We start from the raw sequence: 27,695 nt of genomic DNA on the forward strand, positions 1-27,695 counted from the left end.
TAATCTCTCTGAAACATTCCAACCTGCGGACACTCTGATAATTACAGGTTTTTATCATCAGATCATCAATCTCTTTTTGTTGTCCTGAGGTGTCTATGTCCACATCTCGGTGTCTTTCAATGCTTGGTTTTCTTAACTGTGTTTTAGATGTTCCTTAGGATTTTGTCTGCCACTTTCTCTTTTTACTCTTTATTATCTCATCTGCATCACAGTTTTAACCATCATATGTTGATGGCCATGTATCTGTATAGAACTTGCTTTATCTCTTTCCTGAGCTCCAGATATTCATTTCTAAATACTTTCTGAATATTTCTGTGGATGTGCTACAGATACCACAAATGTAACATGTTTAAAAATTAAGCCACAATCTTACGTAACAGGTCCTTCTCTTCCTATTTTCCCCAGTTCAGGAAATGGTAGATTAGTTGTCCTGGTGCCCAAATCAGAAACTTGGAAACTATTCTTGATTATTTTCTCTTCCTCTTCACCAGAATGTCTCTTAAATCTATTCCTATCTTTACCACACACCATTATTTAACCAATGCCTTTATATTTTGACTACAACATTTCCTAAGCAGTCCTCTTCCTTGCTTCAGTCCATTCCATGTGCTACTTAAAGGGTTGTGTAGCCCTGGCATGATGGGGAGGCCCCTTCAAGATTGAGTCCTTGCTTGCCTGTCCAGACTTATTTATACATTTCCCACCACAAATTACTCTAGTTATACGAAATATGCTTCAAAGAACCTTTTCACTATGCTTGGGACATTCTTCACTGAAATTAAGCATCTCTATTTGCCTAATGACTACTTGTCTTTCCAAATTTGGCTCTTTTTAAAGTTTACAGAATCCCTAGCACCATAGTTAGAGTTGCCTATATATTCAATAACCCTGTACCTCTCTCCCTCACAGAACTTATCACATGGAATTCCCAACTATCACTTACCAATCTCCTTCAGTAATATAAGAAGTATCTATGAACTGTACTGGTACAATGCCAAATCTCACCTGAATCATAAATGTCCAATACAATAAGTTGCATAAATTGTGTTCCTATTGAAAGTTTGTGAACAAGTGAATGAATGAATGTGAGTTTACAAAATATTCTAAATCAGTAGGTAAGCCCAGGAAAAAAAGTTATTCCCCCTTGGGAGGAAATTTCCATCATTGGATGTTTTTATTTTGTAATTTTGTTCCAGCATTTTGTCCATTATTCATTTTCACACAATTTACCCTCTAGAGTAAGAACTCTTAAATATTTTAGAGATGGGTAGAAGCAATTCTCTCATGATAGCAGTCTATTCCTAATGTGGACTTATTTCCCTTTAGGAGCAGAACTTCAGATATTGCTACCTCATCAAACACCAATTTTCAACAAATCTCTAAAAGTATAAGGATACAGCACTTTCCTAAGCTTCTCTTTAAATAGCAGTGCTATTTAAAGTCAAATATCACATGATTATATTGAACTTAACATGATTCCTATCAGCCAAATAATATTAAAACCTTGATGGGAAAAGGGATAAGTAATTAGGCAGACTTTTTCTTTTTTATTCATTTCCATTTGTTTACCTTGCCTCTAAGAAAATATTATAAGACTTGACAAGTTGGCTTTATTACAGAAAGAATATACTTGTATTTAATAACAGGGAGATAGAAAACCAATCTCTAAGTTTCAGCCAGGAAAAGAAGTTCACTGATTTAAGGATGAAACCTTTTTTATTTTATTTTTTAATTTACAGTTAAGGCTGAAACCTTTAAACATTCAAAGGCTGCCTTCCTTTTCCTTCATTCATCTTTAGTCTTTTCCAATAATTACTATAATTCTGGATGTCCACACTAAATAGGGCACTGATATTGCCTTATATTTATTTCAATGTTCCAAAGTGCTTTTTACTATTTAAAAAAAAATGTGGTCATTAACATATGGTTTATGGAGCTCTATCATTGCAGCCCTTGCCAAAAATAGAGTATAGTTAACATACTATAAAATCAAGCAAATAAAAAATAATTACATAAATATTAATGGTGCTTTGATCCCACCACAATTATGTGCTTACCTTAAAGTTTTGTGTAATTACTTAACTAAAACTCTTCCTTTCCTATCTGACATAGGCTAATTATAATTAAAATAGAAGATGCTAAATAAAAGGGCTTGGGATTTTACATGTATTCTCTCAAATCCTCTCAGCCCTGAAAGGTAGGTATTATATGGATGAGGAAACTGACTCAAATAACTTTCCCAAGACTGCACAGGTAGTAACAAGGATGAGATCAAACCTATATCCTTAGAGTTTACACGAATTCTTAATGAAATGATATTTGCCCAGGTAGTTGTCCAGGTCTAGCCCCTAACTACACATATTCATTGAAATGAATATTTTCCCATAGAGCTTTGCTTGATTCTCTTCATTAACATTTATGGTGGGAAGAAATGATAATTACATGTCTTCAATCCATTTCCATAAACATTGTTAAAAACATTAACCAATACATAAGACATCCCCATATGAATGACACAGATATGAGTAAGAAAGGAAATCAGGTAAGTTTAACAGAGATTAATGTGACTACACAGATAGAATGTTTCTAGAGATGCTAAACAAGGGCTATATGTTTTGTCTAGAAACACAACACAAAGAACTATGTTATTGATGATATGGTCATGGTATGACTCTAGAGAATTTTGTTTTATTTGTCAAGCTCTCTTGATCATTCCCAAACAGCATTTCTTCCCTGGCACATTAAGTTAGTGAAATGACTCACAGCAGCTGGATTCATCTTCATTAAAGTGGCAGTCAGGCACTCCATCACATAGCAGGAGGGATGGGATACACTCGTGGGTAGAGCACTGGAACTCCATTTTACCGCAGAGCTGAGGAGGAGGGCTGAGAGAACAATCCATTTCATCCGATCCATCTATGCAATCCTCCTGTCCATTGCATTTCCCTGAGAGAGGGACACACTGGAGTGTGTAGACACAAGAATATTGATCAGCTTCACAAGGAGGTGGCTGTGTTGTGACAGGACCTGAAAAGAGAACATATCAAGTCATTTTTGGCATTAGGATTGTTATATCTCTGTCTAGTGTTAAAACATTGTAGGATATATTTATTCTTTATTAAACACAAAACATTTTGGTAATTTAAGTATATTAATTTACAATTAGAAATTATATGAACTCCACAAAACATACAAACATGATTAGAGAAAATGCCTTATCTAAATCTCAGAAACAACATTCTTTTCTTTATATTGATTATGGTATTACATATGTGTCCTTATCCCCCCGTTGTCCCCCCACCCCCCACTCATACCCTCATCCCCCTGTTGTCTGTGTCCATTGGTTAGGCTTATATGTATGCATACAAGTCCTTTGGTTGACATCTCCCCCTTACCCCCACCCTCCCCTACCTTCCCTCTGAGGTTTCATGGTCTGATCGATGTTTCTCTGTCTCTGGATCTGTTTTTGTTCATCAGTTTATGTAGTTCATTATATTCCATAAATGAGTGAGGTCATGTGATACTTATCTTTCTCTGACTGGCTTATTTCGCTTAGCATAATGCTCTCCAGTTCCATCCATGCTGTTGCAAATGGTAAAAATTCCTTCTTTTTTTTACCGCAGCATAGTATTCCATTGTGTAGATGTACCACAGTTATTTATATTTATATTTATATTTATATTTATATTTATATTTATATTTATATTTATATTTATATTTATATTTATATTTATATTTATATTTATATTTATATTTATATTTATATTTATATAAAACAATGGTCAATTAAATAGTTTCTCTTCATTCTTTTTGTTGGATTAATCTCATATTTAAGGAAGGGCAGACATCCTTAATTTTATTTTATTTTCTAAAATATTTTATTCACTAAACATTTATCTTTTGAACTCACCAAATGTTAAAAAAGTTGAATAAACATTTTTGCATGTGATGAAAATCTAGAACCAACTTTAGTAGTGCTCTTATTATTTAGCTAAGATCTTTTCTGGGGGGGAAAACAAACAAACAGAAACAACATCACCACAAAACAAAACAAAACAAACAAAAAATCATGAGGGAAGTAATTTTCTCTATTTCAAGACAAGTACAAATTTCTTATGCTTCTCAGACTATTTCAAATGTGTGTGTGTGTATGCACTCCTTTATATTTTTCCTTATATTAGACTAGAGGCCTGGTGCATGAAATTCGTGTACATTGGGGGGTGTCCCTCAGCCCAGCCTGCACCCTCTCCAATCTGGGACCCCTCAGGGGATGTCCAACTGCCAGTTTAGACCCGATCCTGGCAATCTGGCCTAAACCGCAGTCGGACATCCCTCTCACAATCTGGGACTGCTGGGTCCTAACCACTTGCCTGCCTGTCAGCCTGATCACCCCCTAACCACTCCCCTGCCAGCCTGATTGACGCCTAACTGCTCCCCTGCCAGCCCGATTGCCCCCAACTGCCCTCCGCTGCTGGCCCGATTGCCCACAACTGCCCTCCCTTGCAGGCCTGGTCCCCGCAAGTGTCCTCTCCTGCTGGCCCGGTCACCCCTAACTGTCTTCCCTTGCAGGCCTGGTTGCCCCTAACTGCCCTCCCTTGCAGGCCTGGTCATCCCCAACTGCCCTCCCCTGCTGGTCTAGTCCCCTCCAACTGTCCTCCCCTGCGGGCCATCTTGTGGTGGCCATCTTTGACAACATGGGGATGGCCACCTTTGACCACATGGGGGCGGCCATCTTGTGTGATGGTATGAGGGTCAATTTGCATATTACATCTTTATGATATAGGATATGCAAAAACAAAATTCTCTCTTTTATCTTGAGGTAGCAATGTCATCAAATTTCAGAGCCATTTATATCAAAAGGTACTCACAACTCACTTATTCTAGACCCTTCTAAACAAAAAAGCTGAGGCACTTGTACTATCTGTAAAGGATTCTGTGTTGTACTGCCTATAGCGGATTCCGTCTTCCATCAAGATTAAGGTGTTCATTCTCACAACTGCCAGGAAATTACCAGATGACAACTCACAAATGAGTTCAGCTCCAGGAGCTTCCCTCTAAGTTGCACTGCCTCACAAGAACAGCTCCATTCATTGACTAGTTAATTGTGGATAAGATGACCCAACCCATATGTCTCAATTTGGGACAACTATGAGGGCCATTATAGCCCTAGCGTTCCCCATGGCAGCCACTGAGTCCCACTATTGCACCTGCATCACAGCTGAAACCTCCCTCTGCCCAGTCCTGCTCCTTCACTTCACAAGGCTTGTTCCTGGGAGAATTTCCAATGAACCTTCTACATGGAAATCTTTGCCTCAGAGTTCACTTCTCTGGGAACCCAATCTAAGATACTATCCAACCATCAAAATATATCTTGTCTGAAATTAAATCTCCCTTGAATCACTTCTCAAATTTTCCACTGAAATATTTCTAATGTAAGAGAATATTAACTTGCACCCTTCCGGGAGTCTACGTAGGCTCTTAGCCAGAAGCACTTTTCTGTAAGTTCAACATTTCTTTTAAGTCTCTTGTTTTATCTAGTGAAAGTTCTGCATATAGATGTTTTTTAATATAAAAGCTTCCTCCAGTTCTCATTTCAAATAAAATGATTACTCATGGAAAATGAACTATGTTTATCTTTTGAATTGAAAGTATTCTACTATATTCTCTCTTTGAGAAGTTAATAAATTTTCCTGAAAATTTAATATCAATGTATTTATATTTCAATGTCATGCTTGAAATTACCTAATTATTATAGGTCATGTCTTTTCATATAATTCTGTAAAAAATGAACAAAATTAATTGTCCCCTGTTTTAAACTGAAAAATCTTAGCACCACCTTAAATGCATATTACTAAGTGAGAATAGTCAATCTAAGAAGGGTATATATTGTCTGATTTCATCTATATAACATTCTGGAAAAGGCAAAACTGTGGATAGAATAAAATGATCAATGGCTAGCAGGAGCTGAGGGGAAGGAAGAGTTGAGTACATAGAGCACAGAGGATTTTCAGAGCAGTGTCATTCTGTATGACATTGCAACAGTGGATACATGCCATGCCATAGACTGAATGTTTGTGTCTCCCCAAATTTCCTAGGTTGAAACCTAATCCCCCATGTCATGATATTTGGAGATGGCACCTTGGGAAGTGATTAGGTAATGAAGCCCTCATGAATGGATTAGTGACCTTGTAAAAGTGGCCAAAGACAGCTACCTTGCTCCTTCTGTCTCCTGAGGACACAGCAAAAAGGCACCGTCTATGAGGAAGCAGTTTTTTTCTGGGCACCAAATCTGTCAGAAGCTTGATCTTGGACTTCCTAAGCCTCCAAAACTGAAAAATGAATATTTGTTGTTTGTAAACCACTCAGCCTATGATATTCTGTTTAGAAGTCTGAACAGATTAGACGTGCCATCACACATGTGTCAAAACCCGTGGAATTTACAGCACTAAGAGTGAAGCCTAATGTAAGCTATGAAGTTTGCATGATAGTTATGTGTCAATATTGGTTCATCCATTGTAAGAAATGTACCACTGTAGTGGGGCATGTTGATTGTGAGAGGCTGTGAGTGGGGTGAGAGATGGGTATACATAATCTCTCTGAAACTCCACTTAATTTTGCTTTAAAACAAAAACTTCTCTAAAAAATTATATACTTTATATAAATTTTAGCACTAATATGTCCCAGAGCATATAATCTGGCTGTACAGAATGTTTTATGTTTTTCTTTTTGCAATTTTTATGTTCAGTGAGCTGCTTAGTCAGGTTGTTTAAAAGCCATGGAATCGAGTCCCAGACAGTGTGGCTAAGTGGTTGAGCATCAACCCATGAACCAGGACGTAATGGTTTGATTCCCAGTCAGGGCACATGCCAGGGTTCCAGGCTCCAACCCCAGTAGAGGATGTGCAGGAGGCAGCCAATTGATGATTCTCTTTCATCATTCATGTTTCTGTCTCCCTCCCCCACTCTCTTTCTCTATCTGAAATCAATAATTTAAAAATAACATATTTAAAAACAATGGAATTGAGATGCAAGGCCAGTGAATCCACAAGCAAACGATGCCAGATTAGTCCTAACCTTAATTAGCTTCCTTGGAAATGCATGTTTTTATCAATTACATGAGAGAGTTATTCTGTGGGAGAGCATATAGCATGATAAGTACAAAACTAACACCTACAACAGGAAAGCAAACTGAAATAGCACATTCAGTGCTGAGAGTGTCATTCATGTACCCCAAAGAGTACTCTTAGGATAGAAAGAAAGAAAGAGAGAGAAGGAATTAGGAAATGTTGGTGACCATGACTGAAGGAGAGAAAGAAGGAGGAAAGAAAGACACTCCAAGAAAATGCAGATTAATTTGACAAAATAATTCATTATTTTTAAGTTAAAGGTTTTTTACTGGTGTTAAGGCAACATTTCTCTGACTATATCTGATTAAGGGTATTGTATAGATCTGATTCTGGGGCAGGAAGAAGATATGAAAGCTTAGTGGATTTACACACACACACACACACACACACACGCATGCACACACACACACACCTTAATATATTATATCAGATTTAGGGGAATGTTTCTCAAATGGATCACAAGTCTCAAGTTTGTGGAGATCAACAATAAAGTATATCTCGTGTTGTAGTTTGCAATTGATTTACTCTTTATATTGGAGCTGCTTCAAGGCTGTACCAACAATAAAATTATGCTGACTCACTAGTATCTCACCAAATATGCTTCTCCAGTGCAAAGTAAGGATGTGGATTTATAGCTATCATCTAAAAATTGTTTTAAGTCATCGTTCTCTTGCCTATATTGCACCAGTCATATGACAAGCACATGAGCATTAGCTCTCATGAGTTTCAACAGAAAATAGGTTAAGAAATCTGATTTAGAGTACAAGGGGTTTATATTGCAAGTTAGTTTTGAGAACAGTGGTTCTGAAGCCAAAGGAAAATCCCACAATCAAAGCTATGCTAGGGTCATCATGAAATGTCAGTTGTGTCACGGCAACAGCATCTTTACCAGGCCTTTACCCATTCTAGAGGTGTGACCTCACACTGTGTTTGGACATTCCAAGTCAGAGTTGGAAAAATGTTAACCTCCCTTTGTGAATGCAGCGACATAGTCTTCAATAAATAGTTCTTAAATTGATGAATAATAATTAATGGTTAAAATAGTTTTACTTTCTATGATTAATTAACATGAGGTAACAATAAATAAAGAATGCATTGACTATTTCCATTGATTCAATAAACCATAAAATAGTATAGATCAGAAAAATAAAAACTATAAGACTCTTTAAAAATAACTTTCTAATATATGTATAAATCTATAATTTAGTATTCACATATATTCATTTATATAGATGCTATGGTTTTTACCAATTGTTTTAGAAGGTTTATGAGATTTCACATAAAGCACTTTTGCAAACAAGGTTACATATAAATGTGGAAAAAGAAATGTGCCTTTTGTTTTATAATAAATGTTAGGAGAGAGAAAAAGAAAATATTTTAGGAAAAAACCCACCTGAGATAAAAGGGTGTAGGAACTGGCATTATTAGCTAACTTTTACATTCCCTGGAACCAAAAAATTCCTCTGATTACCACATTCTATTTCATTTTGTGCTATGAAGCATGTTACAATTTCTGACATCCTGGTTATTCTTTGTCTTCCTACAGAATGTTGAGTTTCATTGTTCACTTCGTTTGGGCAGCAGTTGAAATATCTTTCTTAGAGCAATAAAACTTACTTCATGCTGATAATTTGCAGTGAAATACAATGAAATGTTCTCATGAATTTCATATAACTCCAATACATGCCTAAATTGCCCAAGGATAACCTGGTAGATTTTTATCTTTATGATTAATATGTTTAGTGAAAGCAAAATGAATTGCTGGTGTTGAAAGGAAAAATAGTTTTAAAGAGGAGGAAATAAACTCTTGCCAAATATTGCCCTACTCAGTGATATAAATGGTAAATGCTCATTGTAAAATACATCAGTTATAAGTTGATAATTGTTTGTCTCTGGCAGATATTTTATTCACAAAAATGGAAAAATATCACAAAAACCCATGAGGAAAAATATCATTTTTGAGTGCAATTCCTAAGAAATCCTGGTTTGAAGTTATTTTTAATTATAATTTTATATTTATCCTTTCTTAAGTTTCTTTATAAAGAACAAAAATATTCATTAATTTTTTAATTTAAAAATTGTTATCTCTAGGTGGAGCTCTAAGAGAATCATTTTGATCTCCTTTAATCTCAATATCTGGTTAGTTTAAATATTCTTGGAAAGATGATAGCATGTGACCTCTGTTTGGACTAAAAACAACAGAAAAGTCTGGGACATACAGAGAAGTGAGGAGCATGTGGAGCAGAGGAGTCAGGAGGGCTTGCTGAGCTTGTCCAAAAGAGAAGAGCTAGAAGTTTGACAGAAGCGACAAGGCAAAGGCGGCCTAAAAGTTTCCAGAAGTTGAATCCAACACAGAAGCTGTCAAGCATCTAAGAACAAATGCCAAATAGAAAGTGATAATTATTTTCAAAGTAAGTAGCTGCAGCTAGCCAAGGCTGAAAAGCTACAGTAACTTAAGGAGAGAGCTAACAGATTAAAAATTTATGTGATATACATATAAGCACTTATACATGTATATATATGCATTTGTGCAATTATTGTGTGTGTGTGCATCTTTGCATATGCACACATGTGTGTACAGTTTCACCAGTGACAGAAACTGTTCACCAGTGATAGAAAGGCTGGAGGAGAGAGGCTGGGCAGTGGTGCTGGGCAACACAGGTGGAAAAAACATGAGACTGTGGTGGAGGGGCGAGTACCTTATTACCAGAGTTCTTTCTTCCCCTCAGCGCATACTGAGAATGCAGACTTGAAAGAAACTCAAGAAAATATTTTCCGCACTAGGGAAAATAAGAGCTGAAGAAACGGAAGGTATTAAGAGGCCCCAAAAGAGTTATCCTTTTTACTCAACATCAATATCTGCCACGATTATAGAGAATTCCTTCCTAACTAAAAATAGTGATATCACTGCAAGTGACTGAAATTGTATAAATGAAGAATTTTCTCCCTTCACATAACACAAAATAATCTAAAACTTATGTGAATGGAGAAACATGAAATGCTAGGTTGCTGGTCATTTCTTTCTTGTCATGAGCCCTGAAACCTAGAGAGACCCTCATGGATTACATATTCATTCCTATTTTATCATTTCCAGATGGTGCTATAGTTCTTGGTCTGACATATTTTTATTGGTGTGGCCTCTATTATATGCAATGATGGACCAGGTTATGTACTTGGACTAATTTAATGCTATTGTTCACTGATTACATATTAACTACAACTTTATTTAATAGTTAAGAATTCCCTAAATGTTGAACTCTTGATTTCTAACTTTAAGGACAATATTATGAAATAAATTATCCTTTTAATTCATGCTTCACATTGCATTTTCCAAAAGGAAGAATCCTGTTCAAAAATGGTTCTTCAATGCCTTATAAGTTTAACTCCACTATTCTTATGGGATTGAATGCCATTATCCTGTTGGTATTCAATGATCTGATGCCTGATTTGACCTCACGTATATTCTAAAACCTAAACCTGCAGAGGAAATAATGAACATTCCAGACACAGCAGCGTTATACTCTTTGCTGGCTGGGACGGGGCCAGGAAGGAGAATGTCATGTTAATCATGTGAGTGGAAAGGCTTCCCTTTACAGAAATTCTGAGTTGGTATTTAGGCACCAGTCACTTCTTTGGTCTTTGTTTTTGTGTCGAAGGCTTAAGAATGGAGAGTGGGAAGCTATCTCTCCATCACACACCATAAATAATATAAATTCAAGGAAATATAAAAAGTTTTGGGCAATCTGTGAGGGAATATTGTTCAATTTCATGCATAATTTTGGAACACCTGCCTCAGGAATGTCAAAGGAGAGACACATGGCTTACTGGAGTGGGCAAAAGAGAACACTCAGGAGTCAACTACAGTTCTATGGCGGTCTTTCAAGACCTCCCAGCTGTAATGTCTTGACTATCACTGTGATCCAACCAAACACAGAAAGTGGCTATGGTACCATCATTTCCCGTTAACAGGGCATTGGCACCAAAGACAGGGACACACAGGCTGCGTTTAACTTATTACTTTGGGGAAATACGGATGAGGAGCTTGGAGTGTTATGAATAAATGTATCACTATTTTTAAAATCACATAGTTTTTGAGACTAATTCCTGCCTTGCTAATGAAATAATTAAAAATGATTATGTTAAAGTGTGTGTTGGGCTCTCTTGCCCTGTATGGGGTCCTACAGGAGGAGTGCCTAACTAACCTCAGATTAATTACATTACAATCAAAAAGAGCAGGAGGGTAAAAAAGCAAGACTATCTGGACTGGCCTCTTACTTGATTAATCATCTATTCCATCCTGCAGGCAAGACCCAGCCATGGGCCTGTCATTCTTTCAACAACCTCCTCTTTTTTTACCCCCCTCCCCACAAACCTGGTTATTTCTCTAGTCCCTATTTTCTATTTTAACCAAGTTTATATTAGTGAAGATGACAATTCATACTTGAAAACCCATTTACTTTTTGGTAAGCCAAGAAATGTTTTGTTTGTTTGTTTTCTATTTTCCCGTTTCCAACTATTTTCACAGAGTAACCAGCATTTTCTGGGTAAAATGTTCTCACAGGCCAATAAGATGCTATCAGTAAAACTGGTCATTCTGTTGAAGTCATTTGTTTTTCAACTGAAAAAGTATTTTCTTAAAACAGATTTTTTAGTAATGCAATGTCACATTCTCATTCTATTTCTTAGGTAATAAACACACAAACGTGTTTTCATAAAGTCTGAATGTTTTCCATATAACAACATATGTGTTCCAAGAAACCAGAAAACCTGTAATAAAAGTAGACTCTAATAGCCCAAGAGAACAAAACATGGCCAGATTGACCTTGGCTGTGAAAAGCACCCAGAATCTTTCATACATACTTTGCCTGGTAAAACATTTGGCCTGTTGTGTATTTCTCAGTGAAAAAAAGAGTCAGCAAAGGTTATAATAATTTCTAAAAATGACTAGGAATTTAGGAATTGGTTTTTGTTTTCATACGGTAGAGAAATTACTAAATTGCCACACCATGTTTTATTGTGTATATACATTATATTACATATATATCCAAGTATACATTGCATATATATTTACATACTATATCCTATATAATAAAAGCCTAATATGCAAATAGACCAACCAGCAGAACGACCAGTCGCTATAATGCTCACTGACCACCAGGGGGCAGATGCTCAATGCAGGAGCTGCCCCCAGCCCTCAGGCCCCAGGCCAGCCAAGGTGGGTGCCAGCAGGCACAGGCACCCTGATCGCCCTGCTGGTCGCCCCACAGATTGGCTCTGATTGCCAGCCAGACCTAGGGACCCTACCCGTGCACGAATTTCATGCACTGGGCCTCTAGTATATACATAAATACATATATTGATTTGGGAAGTACCACTGTTCACATAAAAGCATTCAACTTTAAGACAGAGTGTTGGGACGGTAATTTATGGTTTGTCTTCAAGTTCAGGTTCACTGTCAAATCCAGGCTAACAGAATATGCTTCATACTGTTTTTTTCATGGCTGTCATTTGGATTTCTTTCCCTTAATTCAATAAGATTCCTCCAAACTGATGATCAGCAGGAAACCAAGTATGAACCACTTCATAACAGGCAAGCTTCTTTCTCCCATAAGCCTGCTTGGTACTAGCTTTTAATGCTATTTTTTGGTTCTGGTCCCCTTTCCCTCTTTAAATCTAATACTCCTTCTAGGAGTTAAGAGGAATTACCCCATCCTCTGACAAACTGTGAGGACTTCGTGATCCATGATAATAGATTTAAAACCCAAGATTCTTCTATAAGCCAATAATAGGGAAATAGGATCTACTAATAATCACTTTCAGCTTTTTGTACATTTATAACTATTCATTTTAAAATTAGGTCCATGAATCACTAACTAAATCAAAATTATAAAAGTGAACCATGCATTAAAACCACATTTTAAATAATTTATCTACAATTGCTATAACTTCTGATATAAAATAGATACTACTCTTTATATCAGATGCTGACTTGAAATTTATATTTTTCTTAATCAACCTAATAGTTAAAGATCTCTCATTCTCACTAAAATAGAAAAAACAAACAAGCAAGATAATGACAATGGGGATTTTTCAATGTGGAGAAACTGAAAATGATGTAATACAAGCTACACATTACAAAATATCACATAAGGCATATTATAGGAGAGCTGCAAACTTAAGGCTAAGATCTAGAACAGAGTTTGGCTTCTCGTGGGGAAGATGAAATATAATTTCATGAAGAAGGTGGCTTTTGTTCTGCCCTCAAAGGTAGAAAAGGCTTTTAACTAGAGGAGGTGAAGGGCAGGGTGCTCCCAGCCAGGAAGCAGTAAGACCAAAGTCATAGAGATAAGAGAATATGGGGCATAATTGAGAAAGGTAAGAGGTCCCATTTTAAGGGATCATTTTGCAGAGACATACAGGAATGGCAGGAGTTGTACTAAAGAATAAGAAAACTATTTGGTAAGCAATTGGAGCTTCTAAGCATTTTATTCATAACCTGTATGAATTTGTATATTTTGACTAGTTTCTCTTATATTTCCTCTCTCACCATTAGAGTATAGATAGAGAGTTTATTGTCACTGGTCAACTTTATAATTTGGTCCATATGTTGCAGAATATTCAGGTTTGATTATGATTTAAAAAGACAGAGAATAGCCTCACCCAGAAGTGGATAATGTGGAAATTAGATACAAAAGATTAACTGAGGAGACTGACATATAAACATATGACTTGGGCTTGGTCTTTGGTGTGCTTCCAACAAGTTCTTTTAATTTTGAGGGCGTGACATGGGGACAGATAGAGATTATTTAAAGTGATGACATGGGAGCAGATATCCCAGCTTCCAAGAAAATTATTTAAAGGCAGTGGAATTAGCCAGTTTTACCCTCTGTTTTAGTCAATTTTACTTGTTCCCCACTCTCCTCTTTCGATTCTCAGTTTTACATTTGATATTTAGAGCTATCCAGTATCCTTTCAATAAACTTATTTTCTGCTTGTTAGCCCAAGCCCGATTTTTGTTGCTTGCATAAAAGTTTATTTTGGTTGTTGTGGTGAATAAGAAAGATAGGTTTACCTTTTTGGGAACTTACACTATAATAGGGACTAGGGGACTAATTTGGTATTTGTATATGACACATGTCAGTAAATTTGATAAATCAGTTATGTAGCTATTACAGAGATTCTGATGAGCAATAAGAAGGCCTCGAACTAGAGCTTGAGTCATAAAATAAAACTGAGTGGGGAGGAAAAGAAGGCAAATATCTATATGCAGCCTGAGGTTTGTAGTAAGGAAATAAAGGAGTAAAAAACAAACAAACAAATAAAAAAATCCCACACTGATTTTAAAGTGGATATTTATAAAAAGAAAGGCACTGAAAATTTAATGACATGTTCTATGGTTATGCATAACCAAAAGGTTTCTAAGGAGTTTTTATCAACTCATACAAAAGATACAAATATCCTCATTATAGAATACTAGAGCCCCAGTGCACAAAATTTGTGCATGGGTGCCATCCCTAAGCCTGGCCAGAGATCGAAGCATGAGCATCTGGCATGGAAGGGCAGGTCCCAGCTGACCTCAGGGTCCTGGGCACCACCTGGGCCCCTGGGCCCCCCGCAACCCCCCCTCTGCCTGAGTCACAGCACCCGAGTCCCCACACAGAGATGCAGTGAGCATAGCTGGACGCCTTGGGCTGGGACACAGTGTGGGCCTCTGAGCCGCCCAGCAGTGCCGCCTGGAAGCAGGGCAGGCAGCATGCTCACTCCTGGCCAGCCTCGCAGTCCGGCTCCTGTGCGAATCCAAGGGAAGCCCGACCAGCCCCTGCGGTCCTGGCAGCTCACCCAGAAGAGGCCACACGGGTGCGAGGTGGGCTCCTCAAGGGCGCCTGGTACCTGAACATGGGGGCTTCCCTGGCATGTGAGCCCTGGCATCCCAGGGGAGGGTAGCAGGGGGAGTGAGAGTGAGCTCAGCCAATATCCCACATTCTTACCACACCTCCATCCCCTTAACCCCTGCCCCCAGGTAGCTGGTGAGAGGTCGCAGTGTGTCACTGATGCTCACCATGTTTAGCTATGCCTCTGGTAGTCAGCACACGTCATAGTGAGCAGTCAAACTCCCAGTCAAACGACTGCCCGAGGGGACAATTTGCATATTAGGCTTTTATTATATAGGACTATAGGCCTGGTGCACGAAATTCATGCATGGGGGGGGGGTGTTCCCCTCAGCCCAGCCTGTACCCTCTCACAATCCGGGACCACTGGCTCCTAATTGCTCACCTGCCTGCCTGCCTGCCTGATTGCCCCTAACTGCCCCCCCTGCCAGCTTGATCACCCCTAACCGCCTCTGCCTGCTAGCCTGATTGCCCCTAACTGCCCCCACCCACCACCCTGGTCACCCCATGCAGCCTGCTGTTGAGTCATTTGGTTGTCCCTCAGTAACCCCCCTGCTGGCCTGGTCACCCCAGGCAGCCTGATGGTCATTACTGTTACTGTGACAGCATCCTGGACACTTTGCATATTCCTCTATTATTAGATAGATGTTTCATTAGCAATATTCTTGGTTCACAATGCTAAGTAAATGTGCACCATTCTCTGTGTTGAACACCATTAGAGTATAGATAGAGAGTATATTGTTGCTGGTCAACTTTATAATTCGGTCCCTATGCTGCAGAATATGGACAGCTTCAGTTTTCATTCAACTGTCTAGCTGAGAGGAGGTAGCACCACTGCCCTGGAGCTCACTCCTCTGACCCTGTGAGTGCTGCAGCCTGTGGTACGACTGTGTGCATCTCTTCCCAATCCCACCTCCCCCTCCCGTGATGTAACACTGGTAACCTGCAATCAATCATGCTAGGAGTATTTACACCCAGAAAATAGGCAGGTGTTACAAATCAGGGCTCCTTTCTTTAAAGAAATAAGAGCTAGATTACCAGCAAACCACTGACTATTTCTCAGAATATTCAACTATGTCTCAAGAAACTACTTTTTGATGATACCTCTAAGTGAAACGAAATCATCTTAGAACACAGATCTTAGAGCTGACCCAGTTTCAAATACACTTTATCTTGCTTTAAACCTTCAGGTATGCATCATTATCATAATATCTCATTAGATTTTGAACTCCTGGAGAACTGGTGATACAATTATATTCATATCTGTCCTTCCGATCTAAATTCAGGGCAACACACAGATTCTCAACAAACACTGACTCAATGAAAGCCTGGCTTACTCAAATTTACAGACATACCAAGTATTGAGAACTCTTCTGCATCTAATTGCAACAACATTTCTGCTTGTACCTGTCGGCCCTAACCCCTAGACCCCTTTTAACTTCCTTCTCCTTCTCTTTGGACTCTGTCCCTTTCTGTGTCATTCTCTGGTTCCCTTCTGCTGTCATGATCCTTGGCAACAAATCCAGTCCATACAATCATAAAATGGCAAAGCTGGAAGAGACTAAGAGATGTCTATTTAATTTCCTCAATGAAAAACATGGTCTAAAGATTTAAAATGATTTTCTTAAAATTATACAAGTATTTAGTGGCACAGTCATGATTTAGACTCATGTTTTCAAAAGTTTAGTCTAGTCATCTTTGTAGCACTCAAAATAGTCACAGAATCTGTTGGACGATTCACTAATATCTTCTTTCTCTCTCTAAACAGGGGTTTGAGAAGCCTGGAAGGAGAGTACATTGATGGTAGTAAAGAGAGGTACCATATGAATTCATTTGGCAATAAGTTTTCTTTATTCATCTATCCATTTAACATTTATTTGTCTATTCACAGCATATTTATTGAATATCTACTATAAAACAGGAACTCTTCTGGGCTTGTGGAATTCTTAATTGAAGATAATATAAATGATGATGATGATGATGATGATAACAGACAAACATCTCAACCTCTAAATAATTTGCATTCAAAAGAATACAACTGTCCTGGAAATGTTCCAGAGTTACCCTTGCTGTTCAAGTTCAGGGATGTGAAAAGAGAAGGAGAAGGAATGTTCTCAGTGTACGGTGAGATGTCTTACATTTGCTTAAGAATTATTGTTAGGTTTTGCCAAATGATTATTTAATTGTCTGAAATAGTTCATGAGATTCTTTTAGACAAAACACATTTCCTAAATCTTGACAATAATCATTTCATGGGTAAGGAAAATCAGGTCAGATGTGCGGTAAGGGGTTTAATGAAGGTTTGAACCTAGTTCTTGATGACAAAGTAGATCTCAGTGTTGCCACTTGTGTTAGTTTCCTAGGGCTGCTATAACAAAGTACCACAGACTGGGTGCTTAAAGCAGCAGAAATTTATTCTCTCACAGTTCTGCAGGCCAGAGTCTGAATTCAAGGTGTTGGCACAGTTGTGCTCTCTCTGTTGGCTCTCTATGAGAACCCAGCCCATTCCTTTCTCTTGGCTTCCTGTTTTTCTGGCAATCCTTGTCATTCCTGGACTCATAGAAGTATCAGTTCAATCTCTGCCTGTTTCACCACATGGTATTCTCCCCTTGAGTGTCCCTGTTTCCTTGTCCCTTCTCCTCTACTTATAGGGATGCCAGGCATATTGTATTAAGGCCAACCCTGCTCCAGTACAATCTCATCTTACCTTACATCTTAATCATATCTGCAAAGACCTTATTTCCAAATAAGGTCACATTCTAAGGTTCCAGGAAGGACATGGATCCTGAGGCCATACTATTCAACCCAGGACACCAGTAAACTCCGGTGCTGAGATCATCTGCTTCCTACCTTTCACCCCCGCCCCCTCCAATTGTGTGTTCTGGTATCTGCCTATTTATTAGACTCCTGACCAAATTATGTAGAAATATATCATATCTTTAAGCATCCTATAATTTCTCTGCCATTGTTGTTTCGAATACTTTAAAACATCTTATATATCCTATCAGCTCTGCAAAATGTTTCTTCATCCTGGAAAAAAATGTGATCTTCTTTGTTTCAAGTTATAGGAGAAAATAGCACACATCTCCTACCCTTGGACACTCACATGGCTAAAGAAAACAGACTGTGAACATAAATACATTTCTCTGCTGACTCAGAATTGCTAGAGATGTTTTATTGCATGGAGAATGCCTCCATTTAGAAAATGTCCTGGGAAACTGAAAGTAATTAAAGGGAGAGTGGAGAAGTAATAATGCAGAAAGCAAAGATTCTTCAGAGTGGTGGAGGGGCTACTGTTATACGACAACCTTCTAAATGGAAAGAAAACTACATGTAACTTGTGTTGACAAATGCTGTCTGTTCCTTTAGTAATGGGAGAGTGTATATTTTTGGAGTGGAAACAGGAGGGTAGATAAAACTTCAAAAATCCTAGTATGAGGTTGAAAGGAAGTTGAGGGCTATTTTTAACCTCAGGATGTTAATTTGGACATGAGAACAAAGCTGGTATGATAAATGTAAAAATCTGGATGTCATATTATAAGATCTGAAAAAAAAATTACCTAAGTTAATTTAGCTACTTTAGTTCATTTGAATCTAGATGGAATCTAAGGAAAGATGGAAAAAGCAAGCAGTTTTGATAGTATAGATGGTTTCACCTTCTCTGAGGGCTGAATGAAGAACACACATAAGTGAATACAGGAAAAAATCTATTTAAACTTCTTTCTCTTCCTTTGTTTAATAAACATTCAGAGTAGTGGATCCTGTACTATCAGAATTTTTGTGTCCTTTTACAACAATATTTTACAGGAAAGCTGTGTCCCATCCTGGGCATTCTTATTCAACATAAAAGAAAATTTGTGCAAGCATATTATCAAAACTTGATCAATTTGAATTTTATATGAAAATAATGCTTCCTTTATCCAGCATTACTAGGAAATGAAGTTTTCCTGGCTAAGTACTAACACTTAAAGATCATTTATTTTTAATCCTCACCTGAGGACATGCTTTTATTGATTTTAGAAAGAGAGGAAGGGAGAGAGAGGGAGAGAAAAACATTGATGAGCGAGTGAAACATCAATATATGGGTCAGTTGCTTCCCGCATGCTCCCTGACCCAGGGTAGAACCTGCAACCCTGACTGGGAATTAAACTGCCACCTTTAGCTGTAAGAGAGGAAGCTCTAACCAACTGAGCCACACTGGCCAGTGATAAAGGGTGTTTTTATCCAAGCTTACTGAGACAAATGTGTGTGTGTATGTTTCCTTCTTAAAAGCTTTAAAAATTCTGTATGAGGAGCATGCCATCAGAATGATGGTTGGATAGATGGCCCCTGGCTCACATACCCCACCGCCTCCCCACAAACAATACTCAGGCAGCCATCCACGGACAAACTGTCTTTGCTGGAGCTTTAAGAATCAGGTAGGAGGTTATGACCCCCCGGGTGGAGCCCCAGACCAGGAGAGCCGCTTTGAGAATGCAGGCCCACACCTGGGTGGTGGGCTCATTGAATTCAGTCCTGGCTACAGACTAAAAGTAGCCCTGTCCCCCAATGGGTAACAGTACAGCCCTGCTTAGCTGAAATTTTGCACCAGTTCCATCTTCCCAGGGGTCTGGGAGGAGTCATCCCTGTTTGTGCCCTTGTAATAGGCCACTGGCCTTGGTCTCAACTGTGGATCCTGAACCAGTCCTGCGACGGGGCTCCAGTCCGAGACCACCCCTTCTACGGGAGTCTAGAGGCGTTCCTGCCCATGCAGCGACCAGCAACACTTGTTTGTGCCCCTGGGAAGCAGGACTGTCAACATTAGTCCTGGCTGAGGACCCTGAGGCTATCCTGTGATTCAGTTCCAACCCTGCTCTGCTGTGGTCCAGGGGCAATCGTGCTCACACAGAATCTGGCAGGAGACGTGCCCATCTGTGCCCTGGTAATAGGCCAACTGACCTAAACCTAACTATGGTTCCGGAGGCAGACTTGTGACCTGTCTTGAGTCCTGCTATACCATGGTGAGAAGGCAGACCTGCCCACCCAAGGACCTGGCGAGAGCCATATGCACCAGCTCGCCCAGTAACAGACCTGTTGCTCTTGGACAAGACAGCGGATCTACCAGCAGCCCTGTGACCCAGCTATAACCCTGCTCTATGATAGTCAGAGGCAGTCCTGCATGGCCAGGGTTAGAGTGAGAGCCACCCATGTGTACATCTCTGGTAACGGGTCTGCCATCTGCAGGCTTGATCACAGACCCAGAAGAGATCCCATGACCTGGCCCCAGTTCTGCTGGCCTGTGGTCCTGGAGGCAGTCTCATCCACTTGGGGGTCCAGCAGGAGCTGGGCACTCCCATATCCCTGGCAACAGGCCGGCCAACCCTGTTCCCATCTGTGGACTAGTAGCAGCCATGTGATTCATCTCCAGCCCCACTAAATTGTGTTCTAAATGTTCTAGGTCATGTGAAAGAGACAAGCTCCTCTCGAATTGCATATTAGCCTTTTATTACATAGGATTCAAAGGATATAAAAACATTGACAGAATGAAAGAAGTCCAAGGAAGAAGTTGGAGGATTTGAGAATTGCTGTAGAAAAACAGTGCCAGGAATGGGAAACATGTGTATCTGGGGTCCTTGAAGGCCCAGCTAAGGGTCCAAAATTTCTAGGTCCAATGAGCATGAGCATCAGCAGTTTGGAAAATACAAATGGTCATAGCAATTCAATTTTAAAGACTGATAAAGTCATTATGACCAAACATGAGCTGGATACTTGTATCTATTCTACAGGTATGGTCTGATAAATACTTGCAATGTGCTTATCAGAGTTTCTGGCACATAATTAGGACCCATATTTATATTAAAATGAAAGAATCCTATATAATAAAAGGGTAATATACAAATTGACTAAATGGCAGAACGACCTGTTGCTATGATGCGCACTGACCACCAGGGGCAGACACTCAACACAGGAGCTGCCTCCAGCCCACAGGCCTCAATTGCCCAATTGTAGGCCCCAATGGTCTGATTGGAGGCTGCTGGCCAACCTCTCAGTCCCTTCCCCGGCCAGCAGGCTCCGATCACCTGATGGGGAATGGGGAACCAGGGGTGGGTGGCAGCAGATGTGGGCAGTGTCAGGCTAAGGCCCCCACCCCACTGGTTGCCCCACACACAGAGGGTGATTGGCATCGGGGGATGGGGCCAGCGAGCAGGCAGGAATGGCCAACCTCTCGGTCTCTCCCCCAGGCCGGCAGGCTCCGATCACTGGATGGCGAATGGGGAACCAGGGGTGGGTGGCAGCAGGGGGCAGAGCCAGCTGCCAGCATCAAGGGAAGATGGTCCTGATCACAGGCCAGGCCTAGGGACTGTACCCATGCACAAATTGTGTGCACTGGGCCTCTAGTAGGACATAATAGAATTCAAAGTGCTGATTTAGAATGGAATTGTGGTGTCTGATAATTATATCTGGGATTACTAGGAAAAAAGTATAAAGAGGATGTTTTATAAAAAGCATATAAAGCATTGAGAATCTAGAATTTTTTTCATATTATTTACCAGAGGCCCGGTGCATGAAAATTCATGCACTGGAGGGGTGTCCCTCAGCCTGGCCTGCCCCCTCTCACAGTCCGGGAGCCCTCAGGGGCAGGAGGTGACCCAGCGATCAGGGGAAGGTGATGCCCCATGACACCTCTGCTGCTGCCGCTGCCGTAGCACAAGCCTTGGCCGGCCCTGGTTACCTGAGCCTCGGGCGGCCCTGGGCGGGCCCTGGGCAGCTGGGCAGCCACCATCCAAGGCTTGCCTACACCTTGGGCTGGCCCTGGGTGGCTAGGCAGCCATCATCGGCTGCTTGCCTGTGCCTCGGGCTGGTCCTGGGCGGCTGGGGAGCTGAGAGGACTGGGGGACTCCAGAGGCAGGAGCGTGGAGTGGCCAGACCCACCTGGGGGCAACCCAGCGGTGCCGCGTGCCTGCCACCCCAGTGGGGCTGGGGGGACTGGGCACCACCATCTTGTGGTTGTGGGCGCTGCTATCTTTGAGGGTGTGGCAGTCAATTATCATATTCCCTCCTTATTGGCTGAGGGCGCCACCATCTTTGTGAGGGTGTGATGGTCAATTAGCATATTCCCTCTTTATTAGATAGGATGTTGGAAAACAGGTTTAGGAGGAGTAATCAAGAAGACAAGAACATAAGAATTAGATGAAAATTTCAACCTGGATTTTCAGAGTGTGTTATAAGGTCCAGAAAGTAACTATGAGATTTGGTTAATGAGGAAAAATTTTTATGAAGGTGACTAGCAATGAAGGTCAGTGTTTTACACGAGCTCAATCACCTGGAAGTTGAGATTGTCCAGAATTTAGGATCCAAAGAAAAAATCACAAAAAAGATAAGAACCCTGATGTGTGACTAGAAGAATAAAATTTTGGAAGAGGCAGCAAGTAGGAAAAAGACAATGACCCTATTGTCAAGCATTAAAATTTTTAAGACTAAATTTAAAAGAGAATAAATTGCCACTTAAGGAAAACATCTTAAGTAGGAGAAGGTCAGTTTTCAGTTAAGGGGATTTTTTTTTAAAGAGTCAGTGACAGGACTTTTGTTTTCTTTATGCAATAGAATAAGAATTCTAGATTGTAGAGAAGAAACAGGAAAACGGAAAAAGCCTACGGAAAGGCAAAAGTTGACATGGATGGAAAAGACAGTCTGAAATATGATAGGTGACCAGAGGGATCTTTACCTTGTGCAGTTACTGCAAACCTACTTAGGAAAGTAGACAATAAAGCTATATTAACGAAACCAAATTTCTGCCATGCTTTTAAAAGAACTTTAGTCAAAGTTATTTTGTTGTCCAGATGACATGAAAATTCCATAGTGAAGCGTCATGGGCAGAACAATCTTTACCTCCTATAATACAGACCGCTCTTTCTTCAATATACAACTAGGATGGAACCTGGAAAGAAATGCTATTCCTCAGAATTCCCAGTTCTTCTGCATTTAGATATTAAAAACAATGTGCGCATATCCCATTTTCTGAAGGAATCACTTACCTCCAAATACACATTCTGGGGTAAAGGAGATGTCATCAAGGGCAATAAAGATGTGTTCATTACCACTCAAATCAGCCTCAAATGCCACCTTAAATGGACTGTTACTGGAGAGATGTGCATATCCGTACACCCAACCGGTTCTTTTATTGCCAATCACTGACCACACCAGGATACTTAGTCCAGATTCCTCAACAATATACACCTATGGGTGGGGGAAAACAGAGAAAAGGCAACTCTTTATGGTTTGGATATTAGAAATATATATACGTGGGTATCTCCTACCCAAGGCAGTATAATTTTCTCATTGTGAATAGAAACCGCTTTTGACTTGTTTTGGCTTGTTTCCATGGTGTTTAAGAAAGAAGGAAGCCTGGAGAGCACTCTGAACTGACCTGATGTTTTCAGGTTTTTTAGATGTAGGCGCTAGTTTTATTTCTGTGTAATGTACCCTGTCAGGTGCTACAGATTAAAATAGGATTAGTCCCTCCCTTTAATGGGCCATGTGATAAACCCATTTCCTCAACTATGGCCTGGTGGTTCAAAGGGAAAACTTTGAAGCAGACTGCCTCCACTTGAATCCTGATTCTGCTCTTCATTGGACATCCAAGTTCTTAATGAAAGAATGGAGTCTGGACGTGTGACAGCTCAGTACCTTGACTATAATATTTTCTATATGTACATACTATGGTTACAAGGTGAGCACAATATGTTACATTGTCTTTTGTTAATTAAATCTTTGTTTTTGTCATGTTAATTTCTGTGTATCAAATTGGACATGGTAAAAACTATAACATTTTTAAGCATCTAAAAAGCTGGAGGTGCTATACAACTAGAATCTCTCATTGCTAAGGAGAAATCCATGTCTAACTAAGGTTGCATCACTGGAGAAAAAGAAAACCCTCACAGTAAGTGACTATGAGAGTTTTCAAGTAATTTTAGAAACTAATGTCAGAAAATATTTAATATTTTGACAGAAAATCTTCCTGAATTAATTAACGTCAATATTCAGGATGTTATAAAGTTCAAGGGCTAATAAAGTTCAGGTTTCATCAAAGAAGAAATAAAATAGAAATATAGTTAGTTTTTAAACCAAGCTATGTGCCAAATTTTAATCATTTTAAAACAAAAACCTGTCATTTATACCTCTCTTTACCAAAAATTCTGTGCTTAAACAACAAAAAATGTAAAGATCCAAAGTTATTTTTCTATATTTTCTCTTTGTTTACTGAATTCAATAGTGATCAGTTCCCTAGATCCGTGGTCGGCAAACTGTGGCTCGCGAGCCACATGTGGCTCTTTGGCCCTTTGAGTGTGGCTCTTCCACAAAATACCATGGCTTGGGTGAGTCTATTTTGAAGAAGTGGCATTAGAAGAAGTTTAAGTTTAAAAAATTTGGCTCTCAAAAGAAATTTCAATTGTTGTACTGTTGATATTTGGCTCTGTTGACTAATGAGTTTGCCGACCACTGCCCTAGATGATTAGTAATGTACTTGAGCAATCACTTATACTACTCTTGCTTTTATAGAAAACCAAGACCCAGAGAAAACACATAGATAGCAATTTCCTTGCATTGCAATAGTCTTGTTTGTGCAATGACATTCCCCTTTATTAAGTAATCTTACTTTCTTACTTTTTTCTTAGTGTCAAAATTTATCCTATAAAAATCTATCTAAAACGTATACTAACACAAGATGATAAGACCATTCATCCTGCTGTATAAGATATTATATTGATATTCTAGAAATACTACCAAGAATTGTCAAATATTCCAGACCTGGAAATCAAGCATGTTGTCAATGCTCACCACCATAAAAAATGTGAAGTCAAACCAGAAACTCAACTGTTAATGGACATTAAACAAAACAGTAAAAATAAATCAAGCGGGGGGGGGGGGGTGGCATTAAACTGAAGAAAAATAGAAAGCTTGCACAGTTTGAAACCTGAAAAGTGAGAATATAACAACAACATTTTGAAAAAGCAGATATTTCTTAAGCAAAAATCACTTTTTATATTGATGTTTCAATAAATGAAATATGCTAAGTCTCAACATGAAAGGAATTTGAGTCAGTTAACTGTTTCAACTCTCACACATAAGAAAACATTCATCCCAGAGTCTTCAGCTCCAGGATTTGGTGGATACATAGCTGTCACATTTATGCAAGTTTCCCACACCCCTTTTATAAAACTTAAAAGTAAAAAGAAAAAAACCTAAAAAAGTATGAAGCTTTCAGTTCAACTTGATAATCAGGCAGCTCTACAAAATTATACTAAACTAGAGGCCCGGTGCACGAAATTCATGAACGGGGGTGTGTGTCCCTCAGCCAAGCCTGCACCTTCTCCAATCTGGGACCCCTCGAGGATGTCCGACTGCCCGGGCAGTTGGACATCCCTCTTACAATCCAGGACTGCTGGTGCCCAACTGCTAGCCTGCCTGCCTTCCTGACTGTCCGTAACCAATTCTGCCTTCCAGCCTAATCACCCCTAACTGCCCTCCCCTGCAGGCCTGATTGATGCCTAACTTCCCTCCTCTGCCAGCCTGTTCACCCCTAACTGCCCTCCCCTGCAGGCTTGATCACCCCCAACTGCCCTCCCTTGGGGGTGATCAATGGGGCCTGGTCCCTCTCAAATGCCCTCTCTTGCTGGCCTGATCACTCACAACTGCCCTCCCTTGCAGACCTGGTCCCTCCCAACTGCCCTCCCCTGCTGGCCATCTTGTGGCAGCCATCTTGTGTCCACATGGGGGCAGGATCTTTGACCACATAGGGGCAGCCATCTTGTGTGTTGGAGTGATGGGCAATTTGCATATTATTCTTTTATTAGATAGGTTAGAGGCCTGGTGTATGGGCGGGGGCCAGCTGCTTTGCCCTGAAAAGGGTGGGGGTTCCCTTGGGGCATGGGGAGGCCTAGGAGAGGGGCCTGTGGTGGTTTGCAGGCTGGCCATGTCCCCTGGTGACCCAAGCGGAGGCCCTGGTATCTGGGATTTATTTATCTTCTATAAGTGAAACTTTGTAGCCTTGAGCAGAGCTAAGCCTCCTGCTTGCTCCATTTTTGTTAGGATTTATTTATCTTTTGTAATTGAAACTTTGTAGCCTTGAGGCCGGCCAGGGCTGCAGAAGCTTGGCTTCCTCCATCACCGGGGGCAACTCAAGCCTCCTGCTCTCTCTAGCTCTGTGGCTGCGGCCATTTTTGTTGGGATTTATTTATCTTCTATAATTGAAACTTTGTAGCCTTGAGTGGAGGCCTGGGGCGGCCAGGGTGTGCAGAAAGCTTGGCTTCCTCCATTGCCAGGGAAACCCAAGCCTCCTGCTCTCTCTGTGGCTGCAGCCATCTTGGTTAGGTTAATTTGCATACTCACTCCTGATTGGCTGGTGGGTGTGGCTTGTGGGTGTAGCAGAGTGATGGCTAATTTGCATATTACTCTTTTATTAGATAGGATTGAGTTTTTGGTGTTTTTTTTTTTAACATAAATTCTGCATTATTTCACAAAGATTTAAAAAGAAATAGCTTTATATTATAACTCTTTACCTGGGAAAATTAGTGCAAAAAACCAATTACATGAAAATATAACCCAAAACTTTGTTTTTCACCCCAAAATTCTAGCATATATATGTATTTTAGTTATTAATGTATCTATTTTATTTACACTTCATTGTATTCTCTACCTTCAGTCTTTTAAATCTTCAATCAATCCTGGATGCTCTTGCCAAATTCCTTTTTCTTTCATTGTCCTTTTACCTTACTTCTCAAAAACTCACCCCCTGATTGTTCCCAACCTTTCCTCCCCGCGCCCCTGCCAACACACACACCATCATGAGCATTATCATTATGTCTTGAGCATTATCATTATGTCTCCAATAGATGCCAACCTATCTTGTCTCATTATTTCACCCAAGTATAGTCCAAATGAGTTCTGGTCAACTTCATTAACTAACTTAATTGCAATGAAACTCTTTTTGAGGAAGCAACTCCTCAGCACTTGAATAAACATCCCTTTGAATTAAAATATTCAACAACAGATATGAACAGATAATAGAAAATATGAGTGGTAATGATTAAATTCAGAAAATTATGGATATCAGAGACTAGTTATTTCAACAATATCCATGTGTCTAAATTATCCAGGTAAGAATTTAAATAACGTGATTAGTAGCTTTTGTTGAAGTTCTTCTCTTCCTTCCTGTCTCCGTAAGACAGGAAGGCTAGAAGAGACTGAAATTGCTTATTCCCCTTCCCCCACCTGGAAAGCTATCAGAGGCTGGGATGGGTATTTTTCTTTCTCCAATTTGTTAAGCTCTGGTAAACTCCAATAAATCAAGCTCTCTTTAAATAGTTTGACTTGAGGGCAGATCTGGCCAGGAAGATTAGAATGCTGGGTATATTTCAAAGTGGTTTATTTTCCCCTTTTCCTACCAAATGATTGCAGTGACTTTTCTCTGTTTTTCAATGTGAGAACCTTGTAAGGCTGTTAGAGGTCAAACTCACAAAAGTATGGTATTCCTTCCAGAATGTTTAACTTTCAAACTTGTCCACAGTGAGCCTCCAGCAATTCATTAATTATAGCCCAGGCTTTCTTACCCCAATACTGGGTAAGAAGCCCAGGCCCAGGCCTTGCCTTAGCAGCTGTGTCTGGGCTTCAGATCCAGCTCTGTCCTGGGAACCAGGGGG

At 39.8% G+C, this 27,695-nt stretch overlaps 1 protein-coding gene across 1 annotated transcript in view; it reads right to left on the reverse strand.

Moving 5' to 3' along the window:
* Window positions 1–27,695, reverse strand: part of MALRD1 (MAM and LDL receptor class A domain containing 1) — a 640,413-nt gene that overhangs the window by 120,362 nt on the left and 492,356 nt on the right. The window contains exons 34-35 of the mRNA XM_054724807.1: window positions 23,031–23,232; window positions 2,764–3,027 (exon numbers count right to left, since the gene is read on the reverse strand). Coding sequence (XP_054580782.1) covers window positions 2,764–3,027; window positions 23,031–23,232 — 466 coding nt within the window. The remainder of the gene's footprint in view (window positions 1–2,763; window positions 3,028–23,030; window positions 23,233–27,695) is intronic.

This window comes from Eptesicus fuscus, chromosome 2 (assembly GCF_027574615.1).
Source record: "Eptesicus fuscus isolate TK198812 chromosome 2, DD_ASM_mEF_20220401, whole genome shotgun sequence".
In the NCBI taxonomy this organism is placed as follows: domain Eukaryota; kingdom Metazoa; phylum Chordata; class Mammalia; order Chiroptera; family Vespertilionidae; genus Eptesicus; species Eptesicus fuscus.